Below are 26,429 nucleotides of genomic sequence, written 5' to 3'. Positions count from 1 at the left end.
GTAAGTGTCCCCTCCATAACTCTGGCGGTCTCGGGGTGGATGTGGGCCCCTTCCTGGGAAAGTCGGACCCTCGGGTACCCCTCGTTTCCCCTGGCCTCTCGGTAGGTACCAGAATCCCCCAAGGCCTCCCTCACCACCAGTCATGGCGATCCCTACCTCAGTCATCGACGGGGGTCCTCGGGGGTGGACGCGCCAAGGCTGCTATAGCAGATCCACTGGGGGTGGTGTTAATCCTGGTGAGGGTCCCTGCCCGATGCCATTTATCTTTTGGACCCCTTAGAGGGTCCTAGAGGCCGCATGGCGCGCCGTAGGGGCAGCCATTTTTCTGTAAAATCATTCAGCCTCATTTTGCAAACTTCCCCATTGAAATGCATGGGCGGCCATGTTTTTGTTGTTTCCCCATAGGAATGCATTGGGCAGGCATTTTCTTGGAGTGCTGGACAGCAGGGAGCAGCTAGGCCTTTACTCTAGTGAATGACCCAGGTATTTCCTCTTCCTTTTGAAGATTGTTTTTTTCTACATAGCAGAACGATCCTGTTCTCCTTCATATCGATTGTTGTCTTTTGGCACCCGCAAATTCCAGCAGTCGGCCAAGGTTTTCCCTTGTCCGCAATGTTTTGACAAAATGGTTAACAAACAGTGGGGGGCGCATTAAACAGATGATAGTGGTGCCAAAGCGTTTTGAAAGGTGCTACCCATTCGCGGATGCTGTGTCCGCAAGATGGACCGTACCCCCGAAGGTGGACCATCCGGTTTCCAGACTGAACAAATCTACTGTGGTCCAGGTCGAGGAGTACCCAGTCTTTACAGACCCTGTGGATAGACGGATTGAGTCTCTGTCCCATTATTTACATGATAGCAGGCTCAATACTTAAACCGATCTTCGTGTTCACTCTGGTGTTCCAAACTATAATGGAATGGGCAAAGTTACTAAAAAAGTGACTTGGAAATGGAACAGCTCTCTCTGGGCCTGACTGAGCTATTGGACCAGATGGTCCAAGCCCTGCTATTTATATGTGATGTGTCACTAGATGTGGCCCCCCCTTGTAGCCAGAGTGTCTGGGGTTGGGGTAGCTATCAGGTGCATGGTGTGGCTAAAAAGCTGGTCTGCGCATTAGGCTTCAAAAAAGGCTCTATCAGATCTCCCCTTTTCGGGAGACCGTTTGGTTGGTTCCTCATTGGAGGAGTTAATCAAAGGACTCACAGGCAGGAAGAGTACTGTTCTTCCTCAATCCACCAAGGGCAAGCCACCACATAATAGACGGGGGCCTTATTTCATAGCCCACGGGCGGCCCTTTCATGCCTCTGGCACGCAGGAGAAAGAATCTAAGTAATTTAGGTCTTCTGGGCGTTACAAGAAGACATGGTCAGGTATTCCAAGAAAAGGGCAATCCACACCTGCAGACAAATCCCCTGTCTGCATGACGGGACACCCTCACCCATATCTGGAGTGGTGGGATGCCTTGGTTTCTTTCCAGAACCATGAACTTCCTTGATTCAGGACAAATGGGTCCTTGAACTGATCAAATCGGGTTACAAGATCGAGTTCTGGTCTTGACCGTTAGACAGGTTCTTCCCGTCCAATCTACGTCTATCTCCAGACCGGTTAAGGGATCTACGAGAGGCGGTACAAGATCTGCTGTCGCAAGGGGTGATTGTGCCGGTTCCTTCTCGGGAACGCTTTCAGGGGTTCCATTCAAACCTGTTCACTGTTCCCAGGAAAGAAGGCAAAGTTAGTCCAATCCTGGACCTCAAGGCTCTGAACTGCTTTGTGCGGCTACAGAAGTTTAGATTGGAGTACATCCACACGGTAGTGGCGTCTCTACACCAAGGAGACTTTTTGGCCTCCATCGACATCAAGGACGCATATCTACACATCCCTATTTACGCTGGACACCAGTGTTTTCTTTGCTTCGCTGTAGGAGAGGAGCATTATCCATTTGTGGGCGTTACCCTTTGGTCTCGCCTCCGCCCCCGGGGTCTTCACCAAAGTGTTGGCTCTAATATTGGCATTACTGCAACAATGGGGGATTGCAGTAATGGGGTACCTGAATGATCTCCTCTTAAGAGCAGACACACATTCAATGACTTGATAATCATTGTACGGACTCTGCAAGAGTTCGGTTGGAACATCAATTTCAAAAAATCTGCCCTGGTACCATCCCTAATACTGGATTATCTGGGCCTGACTCCTGGACTCTGCTTCGGCGAGGGTTTTCCTTCCCTCGGACAAGCTGCAAAAGTTGCAGGGGACGATTCGGTTTCTGCTATCCAGCAATCTGTACTCTCTGTGAACTTGCATGAGAGCCTTAGGTCTGATGGTGTCAACCTTGGAGGCGGTTCCGTTTGCTCAGTTCCACACGAGACCCTTACAAAGGGAAATTCTTGTCAAATGGAACAAAGATCTAAAGTTCTTGGACACTATGATTCGGTTGAGTCACAACACAAAAACTGCTCTTCTATGGTGGCTTCGCTCGTTAGCACTACACTAGGGCAAGTCCTTCCTCCCCTTGAATTGGACTGTGGTAACCACAGACGCCAGCCTGTCTGGCTGGGGAGGAGTGCTGGGTAAACTGTGTGTCCAGGGGTCCTGGACAGTAGAAGAATCCAAACTTTCGATCAATATTCTGGAACTCGGAGCGATAAAGCTTTGCCTGAGTCACTGGACAAATCGTTTACAGGGTTGTCCAGTCCGGATTCAATCAGACAATGCCATGGCCGTGGCTTACATCAATCATCAAAGGGGCATCAAAAGTGTCTTGGTGGCCCAGGAGGTGTCCAATCCTGAAATGGGCTGAAAATTTTGTTCCAGCTCTTTCTGCAGTGCACATCCCAGGTGTGGAAAACTGGCAGGCGGATAACCTGAGTTATCAGGTGTTGGATCAGGGGGAATGGTCTCTGCATCGGGAGGTGTTTCACCTCATGTGTGTCCAATGGAGGACACCCGACGTCGACCTGTTAGCTTCTCGCCTCAACAAGAAGGTTTAGAGGTTTGTAGCCAGGTTTCATGATCCTCTGGCTGACGCCACAGACTCGCTGGTGGCTCCTTGGAGTCAGTATCGACTGATCTATAAGTTTCCTCAGCTGAAACTCCTGCCGAGGCTTCTGCGCAGGATGGAGGTGGAAGGGGTTCTAGTTATTCTGGTGGCCCCAGACTGGCCTCGCCGGTCTTGGTATGCAGATCTGGTAAGGCAGGTTGCCGATGCTCCTTGGAGACTTCCTCTCAGGGAAGATCTGCTGTCTCAAGGGCAGATCTTCCATCCTGCTTTACAGTCGATGGCTTTAACGGCGTGGCTGTTGAAAGCCAGATATTGAAGGATAGAGGTCTTCTGATTCTGTGATTCCTACTTTATTGAAGGCCAGAAATTCTACTTCTAGGAAGATCTATCATCGTACTTGGAAATCATACATCTCATGGTGGGAATCGCTGAAGGTGCATCCTCGCCGTTTCTCGGTGGCTAGGATTTTGACCTTTCTTCAAAAAGGGGTTGAACAGCGGTTGGCTTTGGGCACTATCAAAGCCCAAGTGTCGGCTTTGGCCATGTTTTTCCAACGTCCTTTAGCTACGCATGCCTTGATTCGCACTTTTATTCAAAGGGTTCGCCATATGGCTCCTCTGAGGCTATCCGCGCTACCTCCGTGGGATCTTAATTTGGTATTTGTTTTTCAAAAACCTCCTTTTGAGAACATTAGGGAGATTCCTCTGCTTACACTGTCTCATAAGGTTGCCTTTTTGGTGGCTAGCTATTACTTCTGCCCGCAGAGTATCTGATTTGTAGCTGCTGACCTTAATTTTTTTTTTTTTTATATAGACTGAAACACTGCTTTAAATTTGTTTCCATTCAAATTATCTGGCAAGGTTAGCATTGAGATTTGCAGCAATAATTTGCTCGGCGTATAAATTGCTTTGGCCACAATTGATCTGTACGGATCTTCCGTGAAAAAAACTCCAAAAAACCAAGGGATGTTAAATTTACTGTTTCCATCTGAATTCCAGGTTGGCCAGTGAATGGAGAAAGTACAGGTGGTGTAGAGTCTGTGGGCTGCCAATCAGGACTTGCAAGTGCATCAGGAAGGGCACTATGGGCTTTTTACGGGCCTGTGTTTGAATTTTTGTCGGCTACGGGACACTACTTGTGGCAGGCAATCTGAAGCTATCTGGGATTGATGTTGATGCTATCTGGCATCACCCGTGACACTAATACAGTGATCAGAAAAAAAATCTGTACTCTGTACTTATGATAATGTGAAAGATTTAGTTGGGGGGGGGGGGGGGCGCGATCAGGGGGTTACAATTTATTAGGGAATATGTGATGGGCAAACTGACGCTATTTGGGATTGACGCTGATGCTAACACATCTGGCGTCACCCGTGACACTAATACAGTGATCAGAAAAAAAAATCTGTACACTTTACTAAAAATACTGTGCCAGGAAAGTGAAATGGATAACTGGGGGCAACCAGGGGGTTAAAGTTTATTTGGGAACATGTGACGGCAAACTGACGCTATCTTGGTTTGACGCTAACGATATCCAACGTATGCAGTAACATTAATATAGTTATTAGTTAAAAATCTGTACACTGTACCTGACACTGACAGGGTTAGTGAAAGGGTAAACTTGATCAGGAGGTTAAATGTGCCTATCTAGGTGTTTTACTGTGTTTGTGTGCTGCTTTTACTCAGTGTGTTGTCTCTTCTCACACTGGAAACGAAAAAGGATCCAGGAGAGGAGAGTCCGTTGTTTTCTGTAAACACAGGCACATGCTGATCTGTGATTTAGTCAGAACTGATCAGCAGGTCCAGACCAAAAATCATTGTCCTGGACCTGAAGACTAATCGGTGCTGGATCGAATCACAGCACTGGTGGGCGGGCATGCCCCCTATCCGGGAGCATGGATCACATACTAGGTATGTGATCTGGCACAGAGCGGCCGCCCTGCTGCAGTATATCTATGGTGGGTGGTCCGCAACTGGTCCAACTGACAGTACCCTCAACATCTGACTGCCATTGAGGCTCATTAGCCAATTCCAATTGGTAACCCCCCAGTGTACACTTTGGGGAACTGTAGCTGGATCTTGGGGCGGGCCTGTAATATTTGCGACAGGCACTGCATCCTGCGTTTGGTGCTCAGCTTGCTACGTGGAGCAACAAGTTAGTTAGCCTCAGGGTGCTATACAGGTCCAGGGCTGTGCTCCATTCTTGTTGCACCCAGACTCCTCTGTGAGTAGTATACCCATCGTGATCGGCAAAGCCTGGACCCTGGATGGGAACTTGGACATGGTAAGACCAAGTCTCTCCCTATACCCTTAGACATAATGGTTCCTGTCTGTCTATTGACGTCTATATGTACACTCTTGGCATCTTGTAATGTACACTACCTCCCTATCTTATAGAACTTACCACAGTGCCATGCACGCAATCAGTTTATAAGGCACAGGTGTAGGGGGATTTCATTCTATGTGTCAGTCTCTAATTTTATTGTCTCACTGTTGGCCTTATAGGAAATGTTTTATAGTGTTTACCTACTAAAATGTAACTGTCCTTTTACCCCCATAGCTGAAGTTATTTTTCGGCTACTGACATAGCGCTTATAAGACTTTAAGCTGAGCACCCCCAGACACCATTTTCTGCCAAAAACTCAAGTTGATCATTTGCCACACCATATGTTGCTGACTTCCTCAGAGGCACAGCCATTGGACTTCAGTGCCTGAAGTGCTGCAATTCCCTTCGATAAGACATGTCTTCTCCCCCCCTCCATCCACATCCATTCCGTGGCAACCCCTGCAGGGGAAGACCTTTATCTAGCAATGGAGGATTTTGTGCGGTAACACAAGACATAGACAATGATGAGTGCTTCCAAGGCCCTGAGGAAACCCAGATAAATAGTGGTTCCTTTGTTCTGTAGCAAGGTCTTCCACAGACACTGCTCCAGCACTCTGATTTAACCCCCTCTTCCGGCTCACACTACGCATCCTGTCTGAATAAAGCAGAATTCACCACCATGTCTTCCCTTTTTCAGAAGCTTTCACTATTTCTGAAATCTAAGATTCTCAGATCCGTTACAGATACGTTTTTGCATGCCCTTTTTTTTTTTACGTTTTTATGCGTTCCGGTGCATTTTTAATACATTTTTTATGCATTTTACCGCATTTCAGTACATTTCTGTGCAGAAAAAATGCAGCATTTCCGACTTTTTTTTTTTTTTTTTTTACCAAAACGCACTGGAACTGCAAGCACTGGTGTGAATTATGCAATTGAAACCATGTAATCTACTTTCTATGCGTTTTGGATGCTGGAACGCATGTGGTGTGAACTAGCCCTAAGGGAGGAAGGTTTGCCAGGATTAGAAGGATCCACTGCAGCTTGGAATTTTCTCTTGACCTTGCTTAAAGTGTTGGATTTTTTTTTTTTTTCTAAACCCTTAATAACCAAAAAAAAACATAGAGGTTTGGAAGATTGGCCTTCTGTAACTGTCTCTAGCATCTGTTGCTTCGCAGCTACAGTTCCCCATATTCCCTTCTGGTAGAGCTTTTGAGGTTTTGTTCCCATGATACTCTCTTAAAAAGGTGTCAAGGTACATTCCTAACACCTTTCTTCACCACAATGTTTTGGTCAAAAGCTAATCCGTATAACACATTAGGGATTGTATGGCCTCTGTAGGTGCTATTCACTTCGGTGCTATTCGCTCCTCCTCATTGCACTCAGGTTCCTGGTCAATATTCCCCCTCTATTGAGGAGGTTGCTTTCATAACCTGAAGCTCCTACTGCACAATTGCACCATGACATATCCTCCATGTTTTCAGCCCTTGGGATGTGTCTCAAGCCTTTTCCTACTTCTGCTCTTGTGACTTGCCAGATTGCTCCTCTCAACTTCAGTTGACTATCCTGCTTTTTCTTCCTCTATCCTGTCTTGACCTTGGTGACAGAAAATTTTCCTGCATTATTTAGGTTGCCATCCCCTGTTCCCAAGGGTTCTTCAGGGGAGGTCACTTTTCCTGTACATGTACGATTTTTAACAACTTAAGCACTTTTTGGCCTTAATCAATTTCCTCTTTGCTGTCCTCTCTCTATTTCCTTCTTTTACACTTTCCTACCTACTGCTTCAAAAAAAGTAGTGTGATTTTCTACACCTCCTTGCAGCTTTACAGGTGGTCATAAAGGGTGGTCATCTCCCTCTCTTTTAGGAAGGATAACAAGGATTTTCCAAGGAACTCCTGTCTGTTAAGGGATGCATGCCCCAGCACGCCTTTAAAACCTCTAAACCTAAATTACTACAGCAGTTTGGCTTTTGCATGGTCTCCTTCAGACCTGCCACTGTGTGTACTGCAATAGCTAGACTAGCTAGGGCCGGCGCTACCGCTGGGCAAACAAGGCAGCCGCCTAGGGCGCAGCCATACCTCCCGCTCCCAAGCTTCCCTGATTCGCCGGGATCATCCCCGGAGAATCAGGGCTGAGTCCCGGAATGCTCACGGCGGTGCGGGCGGCTTGGTTCCTGCACGCCGCCCGCGAGTTACACACACACGGTAGCTGGTCTCTCTCCCCAGCTGCCTGTGTCAGTGCAGAGCAGAAACGAGCACTGAACCCACCCCTCCCCCTTCCTGTGTGTTTCCTGTACAGTACACAGAGGAGAGGAGGCGGGGAGCAGCTCTCCACTCTCTGCAGCAGCGCCACTCTGATCTGAGGTCTGTGATGTTTATAACTAATACTAACTTGCAAGGAGGGGAGTGTATGGTGCTAGGGGGATGGAGATGAAGGGGTGTGTGAAGCCGGGGGGGGTATGGAGATGGAGGGATGTATGGAGATGGAGGTGTGTGTTTAGCTGGAGGGGGGGAGGTGTATGGAGATGGAGGGGTGTGTGAAGCTGGGGGGGGTGTATGGAGATGGAGGGGTGTGTGAAGCTGGGGGTGGGGGTGTATGGAGATGGTGGGGTGTATGGAGATGGAGGGGTGTGTGAAGCTGGGGGGGGTGTATGGAGATGGAGGGGTGTGTGAAGCTGGGGGGGGTGTATGGAGATGGAGGGGTGTGTGAAGCTGGGGGGGTGTATGGAGATGGAGGGGTTTGTGAAGCTGGGGGGGTGTATGGAGATGTAGGGGGGGATGTATGTAAAATTCCTACCACCCCACTCCCTGACATCTTCATCCCCCCTGTCATCTTCACCCCCCCCATCATCTTCACCCCCCCCCGTCATCTTCCCACCATCCCACCCCCTGTCATCTTCATCCCCCCTGTCAGCTTCCCCCCATCCCACCCCCTGTCATCTTCCTACTATCCCACCCCCTCTCATCTTCCTCCCCCCTGTCATCTTCCTACCATCCCATCCCCTGTCATCTTCCTCCCCCCTGTACACCACTGTCAGCTTCCTACTATCCCACCCCCTGTCCTCTTCATCCCCCCTGTCATCTTCCTACCATCCCACCCCTTGTCATCTTCATCCCCTCTGTACCCCACTGGCAGCTTCCTACCGCCCAAGCCCCTTAAATTTACTGGTGCACATCATATATGATGGATGCAGAGAAATTATTTTCTTCCAGTGAACCAGTGAAACCACCAATGCAGGGAATTTTTTATTTCAGTGACACCAAGGATGCAGAGACAATCTTTTTTCCAGTGAAACCACAGATGCATCTCTACCCAAAAACCCATCTCACCCATAGTGCAGTGACCCTGTTTTTAAAATGTTTTTTTTTGGGGGGGGGGGGGGGGCGCAAGTAGCTGGTCTTGCCTAGGGCGCAAAATAGTCTTGCACCGGCCCTGCCTGTCCTCCATAGATGTGCCACTGGATACCTCACACAAGATGTTTTCAACCTCAACAGTGTTTTATACTTACAAACAGCAAGCAAACACTGAGTAATGGATTTACCCCCATCTATTCACACAATAAGGAAGTTCTCACATTGCTGAAAAAAATTACCACATTCTCTGGTACTATTTTACTGGACCCTTCATCATGCCCTGAACATTCATATGCCAGGATGCCTTGGAGACTTTTTACTACATGGCTCTTGAGCCTAATCCTTTGGACCATATGCCAAAATGCTGATGCCTACACTTATGTCATTCAGTTGATCCTGTATTAGTCTCAAGTTCCTCCTCCAGCTATGCTGTCTGGGGAACCTGGGTCTAATACTAATGTTCTCCTTCAGCACAAACTTTCTGTCTGTCTGCTTCAATGGGCAGGAACATACTCTCATGGGCACACTTGGTCTTCCCTCTGAGAACTTATGTCAGGTTATGCTGGTGGGCGAGACGGGCCAAGCTTGATTTTCTCTGTGCGGAGTCACAGGGACTTTGCTTCTCCCTATATGTAGAGATTAGTGCCACTGCCTAGAGCCTCTTTTACTCCTTATTGCCATATTACAAATCTTCCTGGCGTAAAACCCTCAAACTCTGTCTTGAGCTCTGATATGCTCTTCCTTCATTTGACAGGCTGTGAAGCTATTGTGCTCTATTAACTACTTACAAGATTTTTTTTAAATTTATATTTTTTTTATTATACCAGTTAACTCCATTCTTCAGCTTAGTACTGGAAAATGTCTTGTTGTCTAATCTCGACGCTCCCCTTATGTGTTTGTTTCCGTCACCACATGCAGTTTGTAGGTACCCAAGGACTTGCTTGCGTCTCTAGTTATAAATCTGTTTCGTAGATTTTTGCTGAGAGTTCTCCTGGCATCTGATATCACCAGTAAGGCACATCCCAACATCTAGGTTGTGCTCCCTTCCTTCCTTTGGGTATGCAGCCCACTTCTTTTATGCTCTGCACTCTATCATGTGAAGTAGATCTCACCCTGTGTGACAATAGGGAATCTCATCCCAGAACTTTTTCTCTTTTCTCATCCTGCAACAATCGCCAAACATTTAGCCCTGCTATCCTGCAGGTCTTGGTTCGACCTTGTTTATTCTTTTCCTAACACCTTTCACTTCATGTGAGCTCTTATTGTAAGAAGTTGCCTTGTTTCTCTGTTTGCCTCTGGCATTGGCCCCTTTCTTTTCTTAAGTTACATGGGCGTTAATTATCCTGGAAGCGGGTTCTTGTATCCCTGGGGCTCTTTCTCCCTTGTGTTTGATTGTTATTATTCTTCCAGTCTGATGACATGTCAAACATTTTACAATTTACCTTAGGTAAGGTCAGAATTTGTCAGGTGGCTGTTTGAGCCCCTGCTAATGTGTGGTTCAGCTCCTAGGTGCTTCTGCTGTAAACTGTCTGTCCAGGTTCATTGACCCTGCTTGTTTGTGTCTTCCTATGGGCTTCGTGCTATTGTTTCAGCAATTTGTTTCCCTATCTTTGAATTATTGCTTGGGGACATCCAATGGTCAAAGAAATTCCTGTGTCCTGTACCATTTAAGATAATAGAAATGTTAGGATACCTGTATATGCTAAATCTTGGAGTACAGGTCCCTCTCATCTTTTCTCTGTGATCTCTTTATTGCTTGCATAAAAACTGGAGTCTCCCATGTAGCAGGACAGTTCTGGGAGAGAGTGTTTTAGATTATTTCTGAACTAGTGGACTTCTCAATTCATTTCTTCACCTTCTATGCCTTTCTAAACATCAACTCAAATTACTACATCAAGTTTTAACAGGAGTCAAACAGACCTAACCAAAATCTCCTGGATTCCTTAAAAGGGAGCGTTTCTGTTGAACATATCTATATTATTTCTATTCCTTTCCCCACAATAATCACTCCCCCTATTTCCACCTGCTCTAAGCACTTAGGCACATCCTATCTTTCTCCTTACCCCTCCTACTACTACCAGCTTGCCTCATTTTTTTATAGTATTTTGGGAAGATGCATTTATTTAACTTAGAATTTTGCTAGCACCTTTTTTGTTGCTTTGCTCTATTTCTTCAGTAAAGACTTAGTAAGGAGTTTTTCCTTCAGCTTTGTTTAAAAGGAAAAGCATAGAGGAGGAGTGGCACTGAAAAATTAGTCAGCCAAGACTGAGCTTTACAGGAGGAGAGTGGTAGAGATACCTAGAGATTGGAGTGCCAAATCAGCTTGCACTGGAGCTATACACAAGAAAAATGTTGGAGGTACCCAGAGTGGATTGCTGAGAAGTCCATGGAGCTAAAAGGAGCACCATGGAGACTTGACTGGACAGAGGATGTCAGGAAGAAAGTCATAGAACCTCATGAAAAGGAAAGGGTAGATTAGGCAATGAGGTGGGAGGGCGGGGATCGAGGGAACTGAGCATCTAAACCGCAAAGATAAACTGTTAAGTGAATCTACACAGAGATGGTGGGAATTACCAGTAATGCTGCAGCGACAGGAAAAGCCGCCTCTAGAGCTGAACATACTGATGGATAGAGATAGGACTGTAGAGCTGATTATGGGAAGGGAAAAAGGTCGAAGGAGTTGCATTTTGAGATCCCAGAAGCTAAAGTGTTTGAGAAGGACCAGTTTTAGTAAATCCTCCCTCAATTTGTACTTTATTACCATAATGTCAGCCATGACATTCTGTAAAAATATAGAGGTAAAATATATTGATTTGTAGTTCTATTTTCATTGTTGTCAGCATAAGGAACAATAAATTGTTTCATTGGCATATTGAAGCTACATACGGACTGCTATTTATTTACACTTGCATTTTTAAGTAATATAGGTCATCTTCTTTTTCTAGAAAGACAAAGATGTATTTGGTGATGTACAAGGGGATGAAGACCTCAGTAGGTATGTTGTATGGGAATGTGGCTTCATCTGCTATTTTTCACTGAGACAATTCATATTAAAACCGTACAGTTGATGTACTGTACGGTTTTAATATGAAAACAAGTGTCTTCGCAAAGTAGGGTTTCTTAATTTCGGTTTCAATATGTTTATTGAAAATTTTTGACAAAGCATAAAGAAATTACAAAGATTTTAAAACAATACGCAATTTCCACAACATGAAGTGCATTTAGGACAAGAGCAGAAAAGTTTGCATTATTATCCATCAATGGAAGAACAGAAGGTGTATTAAACCCAGGCTCCACACTAGCTAAGGGTTACCCCCTCTAGAATGCCTATCTTAATCACGTCTGAATCACATAACTGCAAGCCTATGATGGTATCCTCAACCATTTATTGTCCTGCAGTTATAGCCTGTTAAGAGATTGTAAAAACCCCAATAATCACAGCTTATCATATTATTTTCGTGAAAGCCCTTTGATTTGATGTAGTTCAGGGTACTCCTTCTACATTCGGAAATGCAAGTCCCTTCCACCATAGGGAGAAAACGTACAATCTACCATGACTGTAAAGATTGCATAACCCATATATTTTAATCACACAAGTAAAGCAAAGAAAAAAGTATAAGAAGGAATAAGAGGAGGGAAAAAGGGGTGGAAGTGAAAAGACCCCACGCTCTAACACTCACCCCCAGGAGGCATACTACCCAAGATCATTGGGTAAGTATCTGATCCATGGACCCCAGACCCTTTCAAATACCTTCATTTTGTAGTTTAGGATTGCTGATAACCATTCGATTTTCATAAGCCGGGAAAAGCTTATGTTTGAGCTGGTCAAATGTTCTAGTAGCCAAATTCCAGTTTCTGGCTATAGTGATTTTAGCAGAGACAAATATAAAAGTAAGAAGTCGTCTCAGATTTTTGGAAGCTTCCTCCACTTTGCATCCCATCAGATTGATTTGAGTGAGGGTAAATATTAAGTTGTAGACTGATCCAAAATCATCTCACCTTGGGGCATTGCCACCATATGTGATATGCTGTCCCTTCCTGACCTCAGCCCCGAAAACACATAGGTGAAGCTTCCGGGACATAGGTTGCCAATTTGGCCGGCACCGTGTACCATCTCAACAATACTTTAAAGTTTGCTTAAATAATGGAAGTGTTGATGAGTGACCTCGAGGCTGCTTGCGCAATCGAGTGCCATTCCTCAAGTTCCAGACCTTCCTGGATGTCCTGCATGTGGATTTCTTCATTTTGTGAGTGCAAGGGATGCTCCATCGCAGCATAGACTCCCAAACGGCCACCTCATTGTCACCAGAGACATGTGCAAGGAATCATGAATTTCCTAGTGGACAATTTGGTGCTTTGGGACTTCCTCATCTATTGATCATTCACAAAATGTCAAAGAATTGTTTGGCAGAGTGACATTCTTTAAGCAAAGAACAGGAAGTATTTATTCTTAACATAGTGGTCAAGGCGGCAGAATAATATGAAGCAAAGTTGAGGTCAAGAAGAAAAGGTTCAAGCCAAAATGTAGGAACAGAATGACAGCCCAACAAAACCTGGCAGTTCAGCCGACTTCTGTCGAAGGGTCATGACTGAAAAAGGTATGCTGACCGGAGTGTTATGGCGTGGTGGATTCAGGTGGGATATCCCCGCTGTCCGAACACAATAGCACAGCTAACCTGCTGGGTTGAACTAAAAATAAACGTAGCGTTTCTGAGGCTTTTGTTGCAGAAAGCTCCATTTAATCGACAAACCCTAACCGTAGACTATATATACACACATACATACATCACATAATCAAAGCAAGTCAGAATATTATTAGCTATTTGTTTGAACATAAAGTATTTGATTTTTACCAGCCTAATATTAAAATCCGTTTTTTTTTTTTTTTAGTCTAAACAGGAACTTGAGGCAATTATTGTAAACTCTTACTAGTGCAGTACGTATGCTGTGTTCTGTAGAAGTAGTAAACATTATAGAAGTCCTAAATTTTACAGTGATTGTTGGTTTTGATTTGTAGATTGGCAAAAAATATTTGCACCCTGATAACTTTTACTATGTTCTACGTCACTGCCGTACACCATAAATGCATTGAATCAGTATAGCTTTACAGTTCATGCTTGTTTCCTAATCATTTTTTAAAGGTGTAATAAATATTTTTATTTGCAGAGTTATACATCTTCTCCAACCATACCCTGTAGATTTCAGTTCTAGAATGCTGTATGCAATTGCAACTTCTACTACTTCTGTAAGTAATTTGATTTGATTCATCATTATAAAAAAAAAACTTTTCAGCAGCTTACAAATAACTGAACTTTTAAACACAATTTACAATAACCCAGCCTTGAAAGAACTTTAAATGTCAATTTTTATACTTTTTGTCAGTACCCTTCCCTCCCCACCCCCACTTCATGCCTTATGCATGTGCTGCATCTGCCAGAGGTGTATTAGTGTGCGTGTTTGTGTGTACGAGGGGTCTTCAAAAAGTTTTTGCACTTTTATTTATGTGTGTGTGTGTGTATATATATGTATATATATGTGTGTATATGTGTGTATATATATATATATAATATATATACAAACAGAATGCCCGTAAGTTGCTAGCATCTTTCCTGGAAGACGGCACCCCCGCTCAGGGTGGGAGATGTTCTGTATCAGAGTGGTGCCCGCGTTCTCTACACTGGTGAGTGATCTTACCCCTGTGTCCCTGGGACTACTATCTGTGGGGGTGTTCTGTGGGCCCACTCTTGGGGGATGGCAGTACAAGGTGGCTTCTGTGGGATCCCCTTCCTGGTCGGTTGGTGCAGCCCCCTTCCTCCCTGTCCCTGCTGGGGGCACCCTGCGATGAACTCTGCTATGGCTGGGGGGTGTAGGGGCTTGCTGCATCCCAGGGGTACTCTCTGGGGTTCCCTTTGGTGGCCAGCGACTGTGTTTTTTTTCTTTCGCACAGCCGGGTAAAGGCAGGCTGTTTGGCCTCTTTGTGTGGACAGCAACCATTTTAACTCATCATTTTGGCGCCATCTTTGCTGTGGGCGACCGCCTAGTAAGGGCGTTGGCCATTTTGCCAGTGCTTCCTCCTATAGGTTTCTATCAGGCACCATAATTCTGTGGCTCAGGGCGGGCATAGGCCTCTAGTGCGTGAGGTCACTTCCTCTTTTCTCTCATCTTCACTGCAGCAGCGTGTGGTTGACAAGTACACTGTGACACTGTGGGGGGATTTTACCTGTTTTTTCTGGCATTTTCCTGCAAAAACTGTTTCTTCTTGTGGCTATAGCTGTATTTGTAGGGTCTCCACGGGCGGTGCAGCTTTGCAGTGGGGACCATGGGAACCGCCGTTTTAAAGGGCCTGCGTTCCAAAAAAAAAATGTTCTGCAAAATGGAGTCCCAGGATAGCAAATTCCCGCAGACCTGGTGGGTGCTTCAGGAACTCCTGAATCCTCTTCCATGGCCTCATTATCTGCTGCTCTTGCGACTTTGGTGTCCAAAAGTGGATCTGCTGATGTCTGAACGCACTTCCCAAAAACTGATGATGCACTCTGTCTTCTGACTCTGAGCCTGATTTGGTTGCCACGGACAACGTCCCCCCTGAGGGGTCCCAGTCCTCGCATTCCAATGGGGAGGAGGAAGAGTCTTCCTCAACGGCGGCGCGACAACGTGCAGCAGTGGATGCACTTATTAGCTCCGTTACAAAAGGGTAATGGTCTGGTTCCCACCAAAGCACTCCTCCATCCCAAAATATATATCGAAACAAGAAGATTGGCCCGCGGGACTTTGTATGAGGTACGTGCTCAGTGGCTGGAAATCAATGACATACACAGTATATGAATAAAACAATATAAGATTTTTTCTCTATCGCTCATTGACAGACGTAGTCCTCGGTGATACAGCACCTTCGGGTTATGTTGCCTCCACAGGAGTAGGACTAGACAGGAAATGAAAAATGCTCTGGCCACACCCCAGGGGCAGTCCCCGAGGGTATATCCTATCTCTCGCCGCCACAGCAAATCAGTTTTTTTCTGTCTAGTCAGGAGTAAGGACCTAGATACCTTGCTGGGATCTTCGGTCCTGGCAGGATTTTTTTCTTAGAAAATAATTTTTTAAGACAGCTTTTTTTTTTTCTCCAGTGTTCCTGTGAGATCTTCAAGCAAGAAAGCTGAACTGGGTGACGGGCGGGATGTTGAGATCCAGTGGTCACCCCAGTTCAGCCTACGAGCGCATGCAGGCCATAGCTCCGCGCTGGGTCGGCCGCGACATAGTCCCACTGGACGGGGACTGACCCTGCGAGTTAAACGTCTCGCTGAAACGCCAAAGACCATGAGTCACGGCGCCCATATTGGTCGACAGCCCTCCTACCTCGGTGGAGAGGGGTACTGTCAGGAGTTGGCGCCCGCCTGGTTCCGGTATGGTGAGTAGTATGTTCCCCCTTTCCCCTTGACGGGTCTTGTGGTGAACGCGGGCCCCTCTCTGTAATGGTAAGGATGGGTTCCCCTCTATCCTACAACATGTCACAGATCCCCCTAATTGAGTGTGATTTTTGTGTACAAGAAGCCAGGAGGCTTGGTTTGGGAGCTGACAATCTAATTGTAAAAATGTGTAAATGATTGTAGTCAGTGGCAGTACTAGAACTTTACTGTGATAGTATAAGGTATCCTACCTGTCAGTAGCCACAGGGCGATGTCTATACATGTATACTGCATTCCAGATCATTCCTCCAGCTAAGCAGATGCCTCCCGACGGCCACGGACCGCATACGGCCCGCTAGGGTCCGGTACCTCCGACCACGCTGACCACCATGAGGGTGAAGGGTTGTGAGGCCGAGATCCTTCTGCAGACATGCCGCTATTCTGTGCAGGCCGCCACCATTGTCTGGTAGATCGCACGAGGCCGCCATTTTGGTGTAGCCTCGTGTCTCCAGCATGGGGGCGGCCATGTTTGAGGTGACTCAAACACCTCATGGAGCCAGGGGGAGGAGCCGGCAGGCGTGTTAAGGGGCGGAGCCGCCTCTTTTACCCAGGAAATAGGGCCAAAGACTTCCTGTCTGTAACAAGACAAGCACTGAGCAAGCTGATGAAAACTTCTGTGCATCAGGGATGAGCCTTGGGGTCTGTCGCTCTCTCTGTGGGGTCCAAAAAGGCAGGTAACACTGAGGGGCGCTGTTGCGACTGGGGGACACAAAAAAAAAAAAAAAAAGTTTTTTTTTTTTTTACTTTGTCATTTTTTGTCGCTGGCGAGTGTCTTGTATAATCATTGACCCTGCCGCATAGGTATCCCCACCTGATCCCCTCAAGGTGGCCGCAGGACCCTCCAGTACCCCACTTGTTTTTAATGCATTATCGGCAGTTTTGGAGTCTTTGGTATCCCGGGTGGAGGTGGCCTGTCAGGGACGGGGGTCAAGTAGCAACCCCCGCCTACCCCTATTGTTTATCAGATACTTCAGATACGGATTCGGAACTGGTCAATGCAGTTGCAGGTCCCTCTTAGGGGGCTGTTGTCTCAGGTAATATCTCCTCAGCAGTGAGGAGCACGTTTCTGCCTCCGCCATAGCACAAGAGTGGTGGATGCACTAGTTGTGTCCGTCCGGGAAACCTTTAGTCTTGAGGTTACACCGGCAGAGGTAGCTGAGACTGAGATTCCTTTTTGGTACTTGTTAGCCTACCAAAAGGGCGAAGGATTTTCCTTTACCCAAATGGGGTCGTTTTGAAACGAACCCCTGTTATTTCCAAACGCATGGCTAGGTGCTATCCGTTTGAGGAATTCCTCTTTATGGGATAGACGGTACCACCTGCTGTCTTGCCACAGACTGTTAGGATAAAAAGACCTCGTAACTAACGAGGACCTTCCTTTTCTGCTCATATAGAGTTGTTCGTTCCGCGAGGGCGGGCGATAAGGCGAAACCCTCCAAAGCCCCTTTAGAGGGGTTTCAAAGGGCGCTGGTCGGGTAAACAAAGAGTCCGGCTCAGCCAAGCCTGAAGAATATAGCCTGATGCGCCCCTACCCATCTCTGGGGTGGGGGGGGATGTCTTCACCGGTTTCTGGAGGACACAGGATCGAGTTTCGATCACTTCCACCGGTGCGATTCTTTCCTTCTAACATTGAACGGTTTCAGGGGTTCTATTCGAACCTATTCACAATGCCCAGGAAAGAGGGCAAGGTGTTTCCAAATCTGGACTTGGGAAGAAATAGAGTCCATCCGTACAGTGGTGGCCTCCCTGCATCAAAGAGATTTCCTGGCGTCCATAGACATATAGGATGCCTATCTTTATATCCCCATCATCGCAGGACATCAGCGTTTTTTTCGCTTTCCCAAAGATCATCCCTGGTTCCCACCAGGAGACTGAACTATCTGGGCCTAAGGTTGGATACATCCTGGGCAAGAGAGTTTCTCCTTGCTGGGAAACTCCAGAAGGTTCAGTCAACGATTCGGATGTTGCTGTCCGTCAATTGGCTGGGACTGATGGTGGCCTTCTTAGAGGCAGTACCGTATACCCAGTCTCATACCCGAATTCTCCTGAAGGAGATTCTTTTTTAATGGAATCAGAATTCCGATTCCCTGGACAATCGGATCCGGTTGAGCGAGCGGACCAGGAAGTCTCCGATAGTCATTTCTTCCGATAGTATCCAGATTACCAATAAGGGTATCGGAACTGAGAGCTATCAGATTTTGTCTGATTTACTGGATCGAGCAGCTCTAGAGCAGCCCAATTCGGATCCAATCGCATATGGCCTCTTCATCCAGAGGTTTTTCCCTAGCTGTCCCTTCATTGGGACATCCCGGATGTGGATCTGTTGGCACCTTGGCCTAACAGGGAGGTGCGGAGGTTTGTAGCTCGCGCCACGATCCTCTAGCGGACGCAGCAGAAACGCTGATCGCCCCGTGGGGGCAGTATCAGCTACGGCATGCCTTCCATCCTCTCAAGTTGCTGCGGGAACTTCTTTGCAGGATAGAGGTGGAGGGAATTCCAGTTATTCTGGAAATTCCGGATTGACCTCGTCGAGCCTGGTACGCCGACTTGGCGAGGCTAGTCGCGGACGTTCCTTGGAGACTTCCTCTCAGGGAGGATTTGCGGTCTCAGGGACCGATCTTCCATCTTGCTTTACAGTCGCTGGCTTAATGGCCTGGCCATTGAGACCCAGGTACTGAAGGACAAGGGAGTGTCAGCTTCAGTTATTCCTACCTCCAGTTAAAGCAAGGAAAGCGACTTCCAGCACATGGAAGTCTTATATTGCATGGTGTGAATCTATTGGATTTCCCCCACAGACCTATTCGGTGACCCGAATTTTGGTCTGTCTGCAACAAGGGGTTGAGCAGAAACTATCCTTGAGCACAATCAAGGGTCAGGTTTTCGGCGTTAGCAATCTTCTTTCAAGAAACCTTTGGCTAATCATTCCTTGGTGCGGAATTTAATCCAGGGGGTGCGACATCTGGCTCCGCCAGTGTGCGCACCCTTACCGCCTGGTATCTTAATTTAGTGTGGTCGGTTCTTCAGAAACCTCTCTTTGAAGATATTAGGGAGATTCCCTTGCTTACATTCCCAGAAGGTGGCCTTCTTGGTGGCCATTACTTCTGTACGCAGGGTGTCAGAACTGGCCGCATTATCCTGTTGTTCCCCAGATCTGGTGGTTCATAGGGATAAGGTGGTTCTTCTTCCGAATCCATCCTTCCTTCCTAAAGTGGTTTTCGTAAGACGGACTCACTTTTTGTGATCACGGATAGCCCTTGAAGGGGGTTGCCTGTGTCTGCCGCAACCATATCTACATGGATCAGTCAGACGGTGGTACAGGCTTATTCTATTAAGGGTCGGAATCCTCCGTTCCCTGTTAGGGCGCACTTCACTCGAGCGCTCAGTACTTCCTGGGCCTTTCGCCATCAGGCGTCAGTGGTCCAGGTATGTAAAGGGGCCACCTGGTCGTCGGTACATACCTTTACAAAATTTTATAAAATTGATGTGATGGCATCGGCGGATGCCTCATTTGGCCGCAAGGTTTTGCAGGCCGCAATTTGAGGAGACCGGTGGTCTACCTCGAGGGTTTTTTTCTGTTTGAAAATTTTTTTTGTTGAGTCTCATCATTAAGGATGAGCATTGTAAACTTCTAGTTGGCACCGGTTGGGCCTTCTAGATTTGGATTTGATTTCCATTTTCCCACCCCTCATTTGTGATACTGCTCTGGGACTTCCCGAAGGTGCTGTATCACCGAGGACTACGTCTGTCAATGAGCGATAGAGAAAAATGGATTTTTGTAAAATCTTACCGTAAAATCCTTTTCTCTTAGCTCATTGACAGACGTAGTACCCGCCCCTCTGTTTTTGAGTTGGGTTGGGTTAAATTCTCTAAGCACTGCTTTTGTGACATAACTGATTTGCTGTGGCGGAGAGAGATAGGATATACCCTCGGGGACTGCCCCTGGGGTGTGGCCAGAGCATTTTTCATTTCCTGTCTAGTCCTACTCCTGTGGAGGCAACATAACCCGAAGGTGCTGTATCACCGAGGACTACGTCTGTCAATGAGCTAAGAGAAAAGGATTTTACGGTAAGATTTTACAAAAATCCATTTTTCTTATATTGTTTTATTCATATACTGTGTATGTCATTGATTTCCAGCCACTGAGCACGTACCTCATACAAAGTCCCGCGGGCCAATCTTCTTGTTTCGTTATTAGCTCCGTTAAGGAGACTTTAAATCTTGAGGATGAGCCCTCTCAGTCAGGTAAGCGGGCTGCCTTCGGGTTCCACAAAGCTCAGATGTCGAATCAGGTTTTCCCCTGCCCTGAGGAGTTTCACGAAACAGTGAACGACCACTGACGTTGCATCAAACATAGGCTGGTGGTGCCTAAGCGACTTAATTACCATTATCCTTTTGCGGATTCTGTAGACAGACGTTGGACGGTGTCACCGAAGGTGGGACTCCACTGTTTCTAGGTTGAATAAATCCACCTTGATTCCTTTGGAGAACTCCCCAGTGTTCAAGGATCCAGCACATGTACTTGGTGGCGGGCTCCCTGCTCAAACCAGTGTTTGCTTTGGTAATGGTCTCTCAAGCTGTCACGGCATGGTCCATGGTGCTTCGGCGCATCCTGGTGGCGGAGTAGGCCTCTCCAACTTCCCTTGACATGGTGGATCAAATGACCCAGGCCACAATGTACCTGGGTGACGCAGCTTTGGACGAGGCTCCTTTGGTCGCACGGTTGTCTGCGGTTGGGTTTGCGATCCACCGCATTATTTGGCTGAAGAGTTGGTCTGCTGACCATGCTTCCAAAAAGACTGTGTCTGATGTCCCTTATGTGGGTTGTCATCTTTTTGGGGACACTCTGGATGAGTTGATCAAGGGGCTTTCAGGGGGTAAGAGTACTATTTTGCCCCAAGCCTCTAAGGGGAAATCCCCCCCCCCCCCGCGCGCGCGCTAGTCGGGGTCCTTCTTTCAAGGCTCATCGTGGGTCCTTTCGTGCCTTCGGGTCACAGGATAAAGGAAAATCCTTCAAGACCCCAGGTGGTCACAAGAAACCATGGTCCGGTAAACCTAAGGCAGGTCAGGCCGGTTCGGCGGCCCAGTCTGCCTCTTCCTGAAGGGACGCCCTCACCCGTTTCCGGGGTGGGGGGACATCTGCGTTATTTTCAGGAACCCTGGTTGTCCCGAATTTAGGACAGGTGGGTTCACAAACTGATTCGTTCAGGGTACAAGATCGAGTTTCGCTCTCGCCCTGCAGACAGGTTCTTCCCATCAAATCTCCATCTGACTCCCGAGAGGTCTCAAGGGGGCGGTGCAAGATCTTCTCACGCAAGGAGTCTTTGTGCCTGTCCCTCTGTGGGACAGGTTTTGCAGTTTCTATTCTAATCTGTTCACGGTGGCCGGAAAAGAGGGCAAAGTGCGTTCGATCCTGAACCTAAAATCTCTGAACCGCTTTGTGAGGGTACACAAGTTCTGGATGGAATCCATCCGGTCAGTGGTGGCATCGTTGAGTCCAGGGGATTTCTTGGCCTCCATCGACTTAAAGGATGCGTATCTACACGTTCTTATCTACGAAGGTCATCAGTGGTATCCCTGCTTCGCAGTGGCGGAAGAGCATTATCAGTTTGTGGCGTTACCTTTCAGTCTCGCTTCAGCTCCCAGGGTATTCACTAAGGTTTTGGCTCCGGTGCTGGCTTTGCTGCGTTTAAAGGGGATTGCGGTCCTCGGTTATCTGGATGAGCTCCTGTTAAGAGCGAGCTCGTGTGCCACCTTGACGAGCGACCTGTCGGTCACGGTCCAGACACTCCAGGAGTTCGGGTGGACCATCAACTTTTTAGAAGTCGGTTCTGACCCCTTCTGTTCGCCTCAATTACCTGGGGATGGTCCTGGACTCTGCTCAGGCGAATGTCTTTCTTCTGGAGGACAAACTCCGGACCCTACGGGATGAGATCAGGTCCCTCAGGGACAACGATCTCTCCTCTTTACAGGCCTATATGTGGGCTCTGGGTCTGATGGTTTCGGCTTCGAGGCCGTCCCATTTGCTCAATTCCACACGAGAAGTCTGCAATCAGAGATTCTTGCCAGGTGGGACAGAACACCTCAGTCGATGGACAGGAGGATTTCTCTAAGCCTCCTTGCAAAATCGGATCTTTTGTGGTGGCTCCTGTTGCCAACTCTGTCTCTGGGCAAGTCCTTTGGGCCTCTGCTGTGGACGGTGCTCACCACGGATGCCAGCTTGTCGGGCTGGGGTGGAGTTCTGGCCTCACTTTGTGCCCAGGGGTCGTGGTCGGCGGAGGAGGCCTCCTTGCCGATTAACGTCTTTGAGCTCCGAGCGATCAAGCTCTCCTTGTTCCATTGGATAACTCGTCTTCAGGGTTGCCCGGTTCGGGTTCAGACGGACAACGCCACGGCGGGGGCTTACATCAATCACCAAGGGGGCACCAAGAGTGCCCGGGCAGCCAAGGAAGTGGCTGAGATTCTGTCTTGGGCCGAGACGCACGTTCCGGCGATTTCGGCTGTTCACATTCCGGGTGTGGAAAACTGTCAGGCGGACTACCTGAGTCGCCAAACCCTGCACCAGGGAGAATGGTCCCTACATCCGGAGTTGTTTCGCCTCCTATGTGCCTGGTGGGGGACTTCGGACGTGGATCTGTTCGCTTCCCGTCTCAACAAGGTGGGAAGGTTCGTGGCCAGAACTCGCGACCCTATGGCGGACGCCACGGACGCGTTGGTGGTGCCCTGGCTGATTTAGGCCTTCCCTCCAATTCAACTGTTATCCAGGTTCCTCCGCAGGTTGGCGTCGGAACGGGTGCAGGTCATCCTGGTGGCCCCAGACTGGCCACGTCAGTCTTGGTACGCAGACATCGTGCGGATGGTCGTCGAGCCTCCCTGGTGGCTCCCGCTGAGAGACGATCTTCTGTCTCAATGGCTGATCTTCCATCCTGCTTTACAGTCTCTGGCTTTGACGGCGTGGCTATTGAAAGCCAGGTCTTGAGAGACAAGGGTCTCCCGCGTGCTGTCATTCCTATCTCATTGAAGGCTCAGAAAGCTATCTCTAGGAGAATTTACCATCGCACTTGGAAGGTATATATTGCCTGGTGCGAGTAGCAAGGGTTTCCTCCCCGCTCCTTTTCGGTGGCGAGGGTTTTGGCCTCCCTTCAGGAAGGTGTGGATCAGCGTTTGGCGCTGGCCATGTTTAAAGGTCAGTCGTCGGCCTTGGCCATTTTTTCCAGGTCCCTTGGCAACGAATTCCTTGATTCGATCCTTTATTCAAGGGGTGCCACATCTGACTCCCCCGAGGAAGGCTCCTTTGCCTCCATGGGACCTGAACTTGGTTTTGTCCGTTTTGCAATAGCCTCCCTTTGAGAACATCAGAGAAATACCTCTGCCTGTGTTGTCCCAGAAAGTTGCCTTTCTGGTGACTGTCACCTCTGCTCGCGGAGTGTCTGAGTTGGCAGCTCTGTGTTGCTGCTCGCCTTATCTGGTTGTTTATAGGGACAAGGTGGTCTTGAGACCCAATCCGTCTTTTCTTCCCAAGGTGGTGTCTGCTTTCCACCTCAACTAAGATGTTGTCTTGCCTTCGCTTTGTGCGAAACCCAAGCATCCCAAGGAATTTGCCTTACATTCCTTGGATGTGGTCCGGGCAGTCAGTGTTTACCTGTCCGCCACAGAGTCTTTTCGGAAGTCTAATTCCCTGTTTGTCCTTCCTGAGGAACTCGGAAGGGTTCGGCTGCGTCCGCGGCTACCATATCTAAATGGATTAGACAGACGATTGTTCAGGCCTATTCAATCAAGGGTCAGGTTACTCCTTTCCCTGTCAGGGCTCATTCTACCAGAGCTGTCATTGCCTCTTGGGCGTTTCGCCACCAGGCTTCTGTGGCTCAGGTGTGCAAAGCGACGACCTGGTCGTCTGTGCACACTTTCCCAAGATTTTACAAACCTGATGTAATGGCATCCTCGGATTCTTCCTTTGGCCGCACGGTTTTGAGTGCGGTGGTTGTTTGAAGAGACGTGTTTTCTCTTACGTTCTCTGACAGTTGCTGCCCGATGGTGTTAGCCTTCACTAATGGGTAATGGCGCACTCTGCATGAGCAGGCTAGGCAGAATATTATCAGGTTAATACAAAAAAATAAACTTTTGTTCCTCAGCACGCCACTAGGGGGCCATCCCACAGCCATTACCAGAAACCCAATCTGATATTACTCCAGTTTCATGCTGCCTAGTGTCAGGAGCAGAGCTTAGGTCTTCCCTGCTGAGACCTAGCGTCTTGGCTTTCTTTTTTTCTGAATTTCAGTGTTTTTTCGTTCCACACTAGATTTTTATTTTCTCTCACTATTACTAGTTAGTCAGGGATTCCTTTCCTGGAGGACTACAAGTGACTGCAGAGCTGGGCCTCGGACTGGGTATTATAGATCCTTATGGAGTCCCAGCCTGCCAACGAGCGTCGCAGGTTACTGGTACGCCCAGGCCTCGCAGCGACAGTGCCTCTCCAGATGGGGACAACCGGCGGAGCTGCGCTTCGCAGAGGATATCTCAACCCGGATCGCCCGTGTGTTGCCAGCGTCCTTCCATGGCTGACGGCACCCCCACTTAGGGTGGGAGGTCTCCCGTTTTTGAGCGGTGCCTGCTGCTGGACTGGTGAGTACTGAACCCCTTGTCCCTGGGGACGTTTGGGGGAGTTGTGGGCCCACTCCTGAGGATAGCAGGGCGGACGGTCTCTGTAGTATCCCTCTTCTGGCCATTGGGGTTCCCCCCTCCTCCCTGCCCCCATTGGGCGCGCTGTATTGGTATGCTGTGGGGGTCCCTGCTAATAGCCAGAAATGTGTTTGATGCATTTATTTTGCAGCCGTTTGGAGCGTGCCGCCACTTTAGTGGTATGCAGATTCTCAGCTCTGTGTGAAACATCAGCCATGTGAGATTTTCTGCTCTGGTTCCCGGTCGGGCGCCATCTTGGATGTGGGCGACATGCCTAGTAAGGGCAGCGGCCATTTTCCCTGTGACTTGTCATAGGCTTTCAATAGACACCTTTTTTCTGGGCTCGAGGGCTGGCCTCTAGCGATGTGAGGTCACTTCCTCTTTCTTTACACTTTGTCCTGTGTAAAAAATGTGCTGACAGGCTGGGAATTTTTGCTCATATCTCGGCCATTATTCAAACGCATCGAATTCTTTTTTTTGCTAGAGTGTTTTCACAAGGGGCCTCATCTGTTAATGCAGATTGCGGGGGGGGTCCACGGAACAGCCCATTTAACAGGCCAGCGTCCCTTTTTTAATTTTAAGGCAAAATGGACTCCACCCGTCTATCCGAGATCCGGGGGATAGACGGGTGGAGGCACTCTCCCGTCACATTTATATGGTGGCGGGTTCCCTGTTGAAACCTGTTTTTGCCTCTGTGATGGCCTCTCAGGCGCTCACGGTATGGGGCAAGGGGCTTCGCAGCACCCTGTTGGCAGAGTCGGCTTCGCCGACTGTCCTTGCAATGGTTGATCAGCCCATCCAAACTGGGATGTATCTGTGCAACGCGGCTTTGGGCGAAGCTCCCTTGGTCGCACGGTTGTCGGCGGTGGGGATCGCGATCCGCCGCATTATCTGGTTGAAGAGCTGGTCGGCTGACCACGCGTCCAAAAAGACGGTGTCTGAGATTCCCTATGAGGGGGGTCGTCCTTTTGGGGAAAAACTGGACGGGTTGATTAAGGGGCTCACAGGAGGTAAGTGTACTCTGTTGCCCCAGATCACCAAGGGTAAGTTCCCCCGCGTGCGGCGGGGACCCTCCTTCAAGACCCAACATACTTCCTGTCGTGCCTTCGGGACGCAAGAGAAGGGTAAACCCTTCCGACCCCCGTGTGGCCAGGAGAAACCATGGACGGGTAAGCCAAAAGCCGGACAGTCTGGCGTGTTGGAGTTGAAGTTGCCATCTGTCTGTTCGTGTAGTTGCCTTTCAGTCTCGCTTCGGCTCCCAGGGTCTTCACCAAGGTGTTGGCTCCAGTTCTAGCTTTACTGCATTTTGCGGGGCATTGCGGTCCTCGGTTACCTAGACAACCTGTTGTTAAGGTCGAAATCATGGGTGACCTTGTCGAGCGATCTGGCAGTGACGGTTCAGACACTCCAGGAATTCGGATGGACCATCAATTTTCAGAAGTCAGCACTGACTGCCTCAAATCGTCTTCAGTAGCTGGGGATGGTCCTGTATTCTGCTCCACCTGTGGTCTGCCTTCCGGAGGACAAACTCAGGACTTTACGGAAAGAGATCGGGGCCCTCATTCTCAGCGATCTCTCCTCTTTGCGGACCTGAATGCGAGTTCTGGGCCTGATGGTCT

At 48.3% G+C, this 26,429-nt stretch overlaps 1 protein-coding gene across 1 annotated transcript in view; it reads left to right on the top strand.

Moving 5' to 3' along the window:
* KNTC1 (kinetochore associated 1) overlaps positions 1–26,429 on the top strand; it is a 792,142-nt gene that overhangs the window by 652,511 nt on the left and 113,202 nt on the right. The window contains exons 52-53 of the mRNA XM_082256649.1: positions 11,620–11,669; positions 13,841–13,919. Of these exons, the coding sequence (XP_082112775.1) occupies positions 11,620–11,669; positions 13,841–13,919 (129 nt within the window). The remainder of the gene's footprint in view (positions 1–11,619; positions 11,670–13,840; positions 13,920–26,429) is intronic.

The sequence above is a fragment of the Pelophylax lessonae genome (assembly GCF_965119305.1).
Source record: "Pelophylax lessonae genome assembly, chromosome: 1".
Classification (NCBI taxonomy): Eukaryota; Metazoa; Chordata; class Amphibia; order Anura; family Ranidae; genus Pelophylax; species Pelophylax lessonae.
The sequence above is the reverse complement of the archived record's forward strand: the minus strand, read 5'-3'. Positions and strand labels throughout refer to the sequence as shown.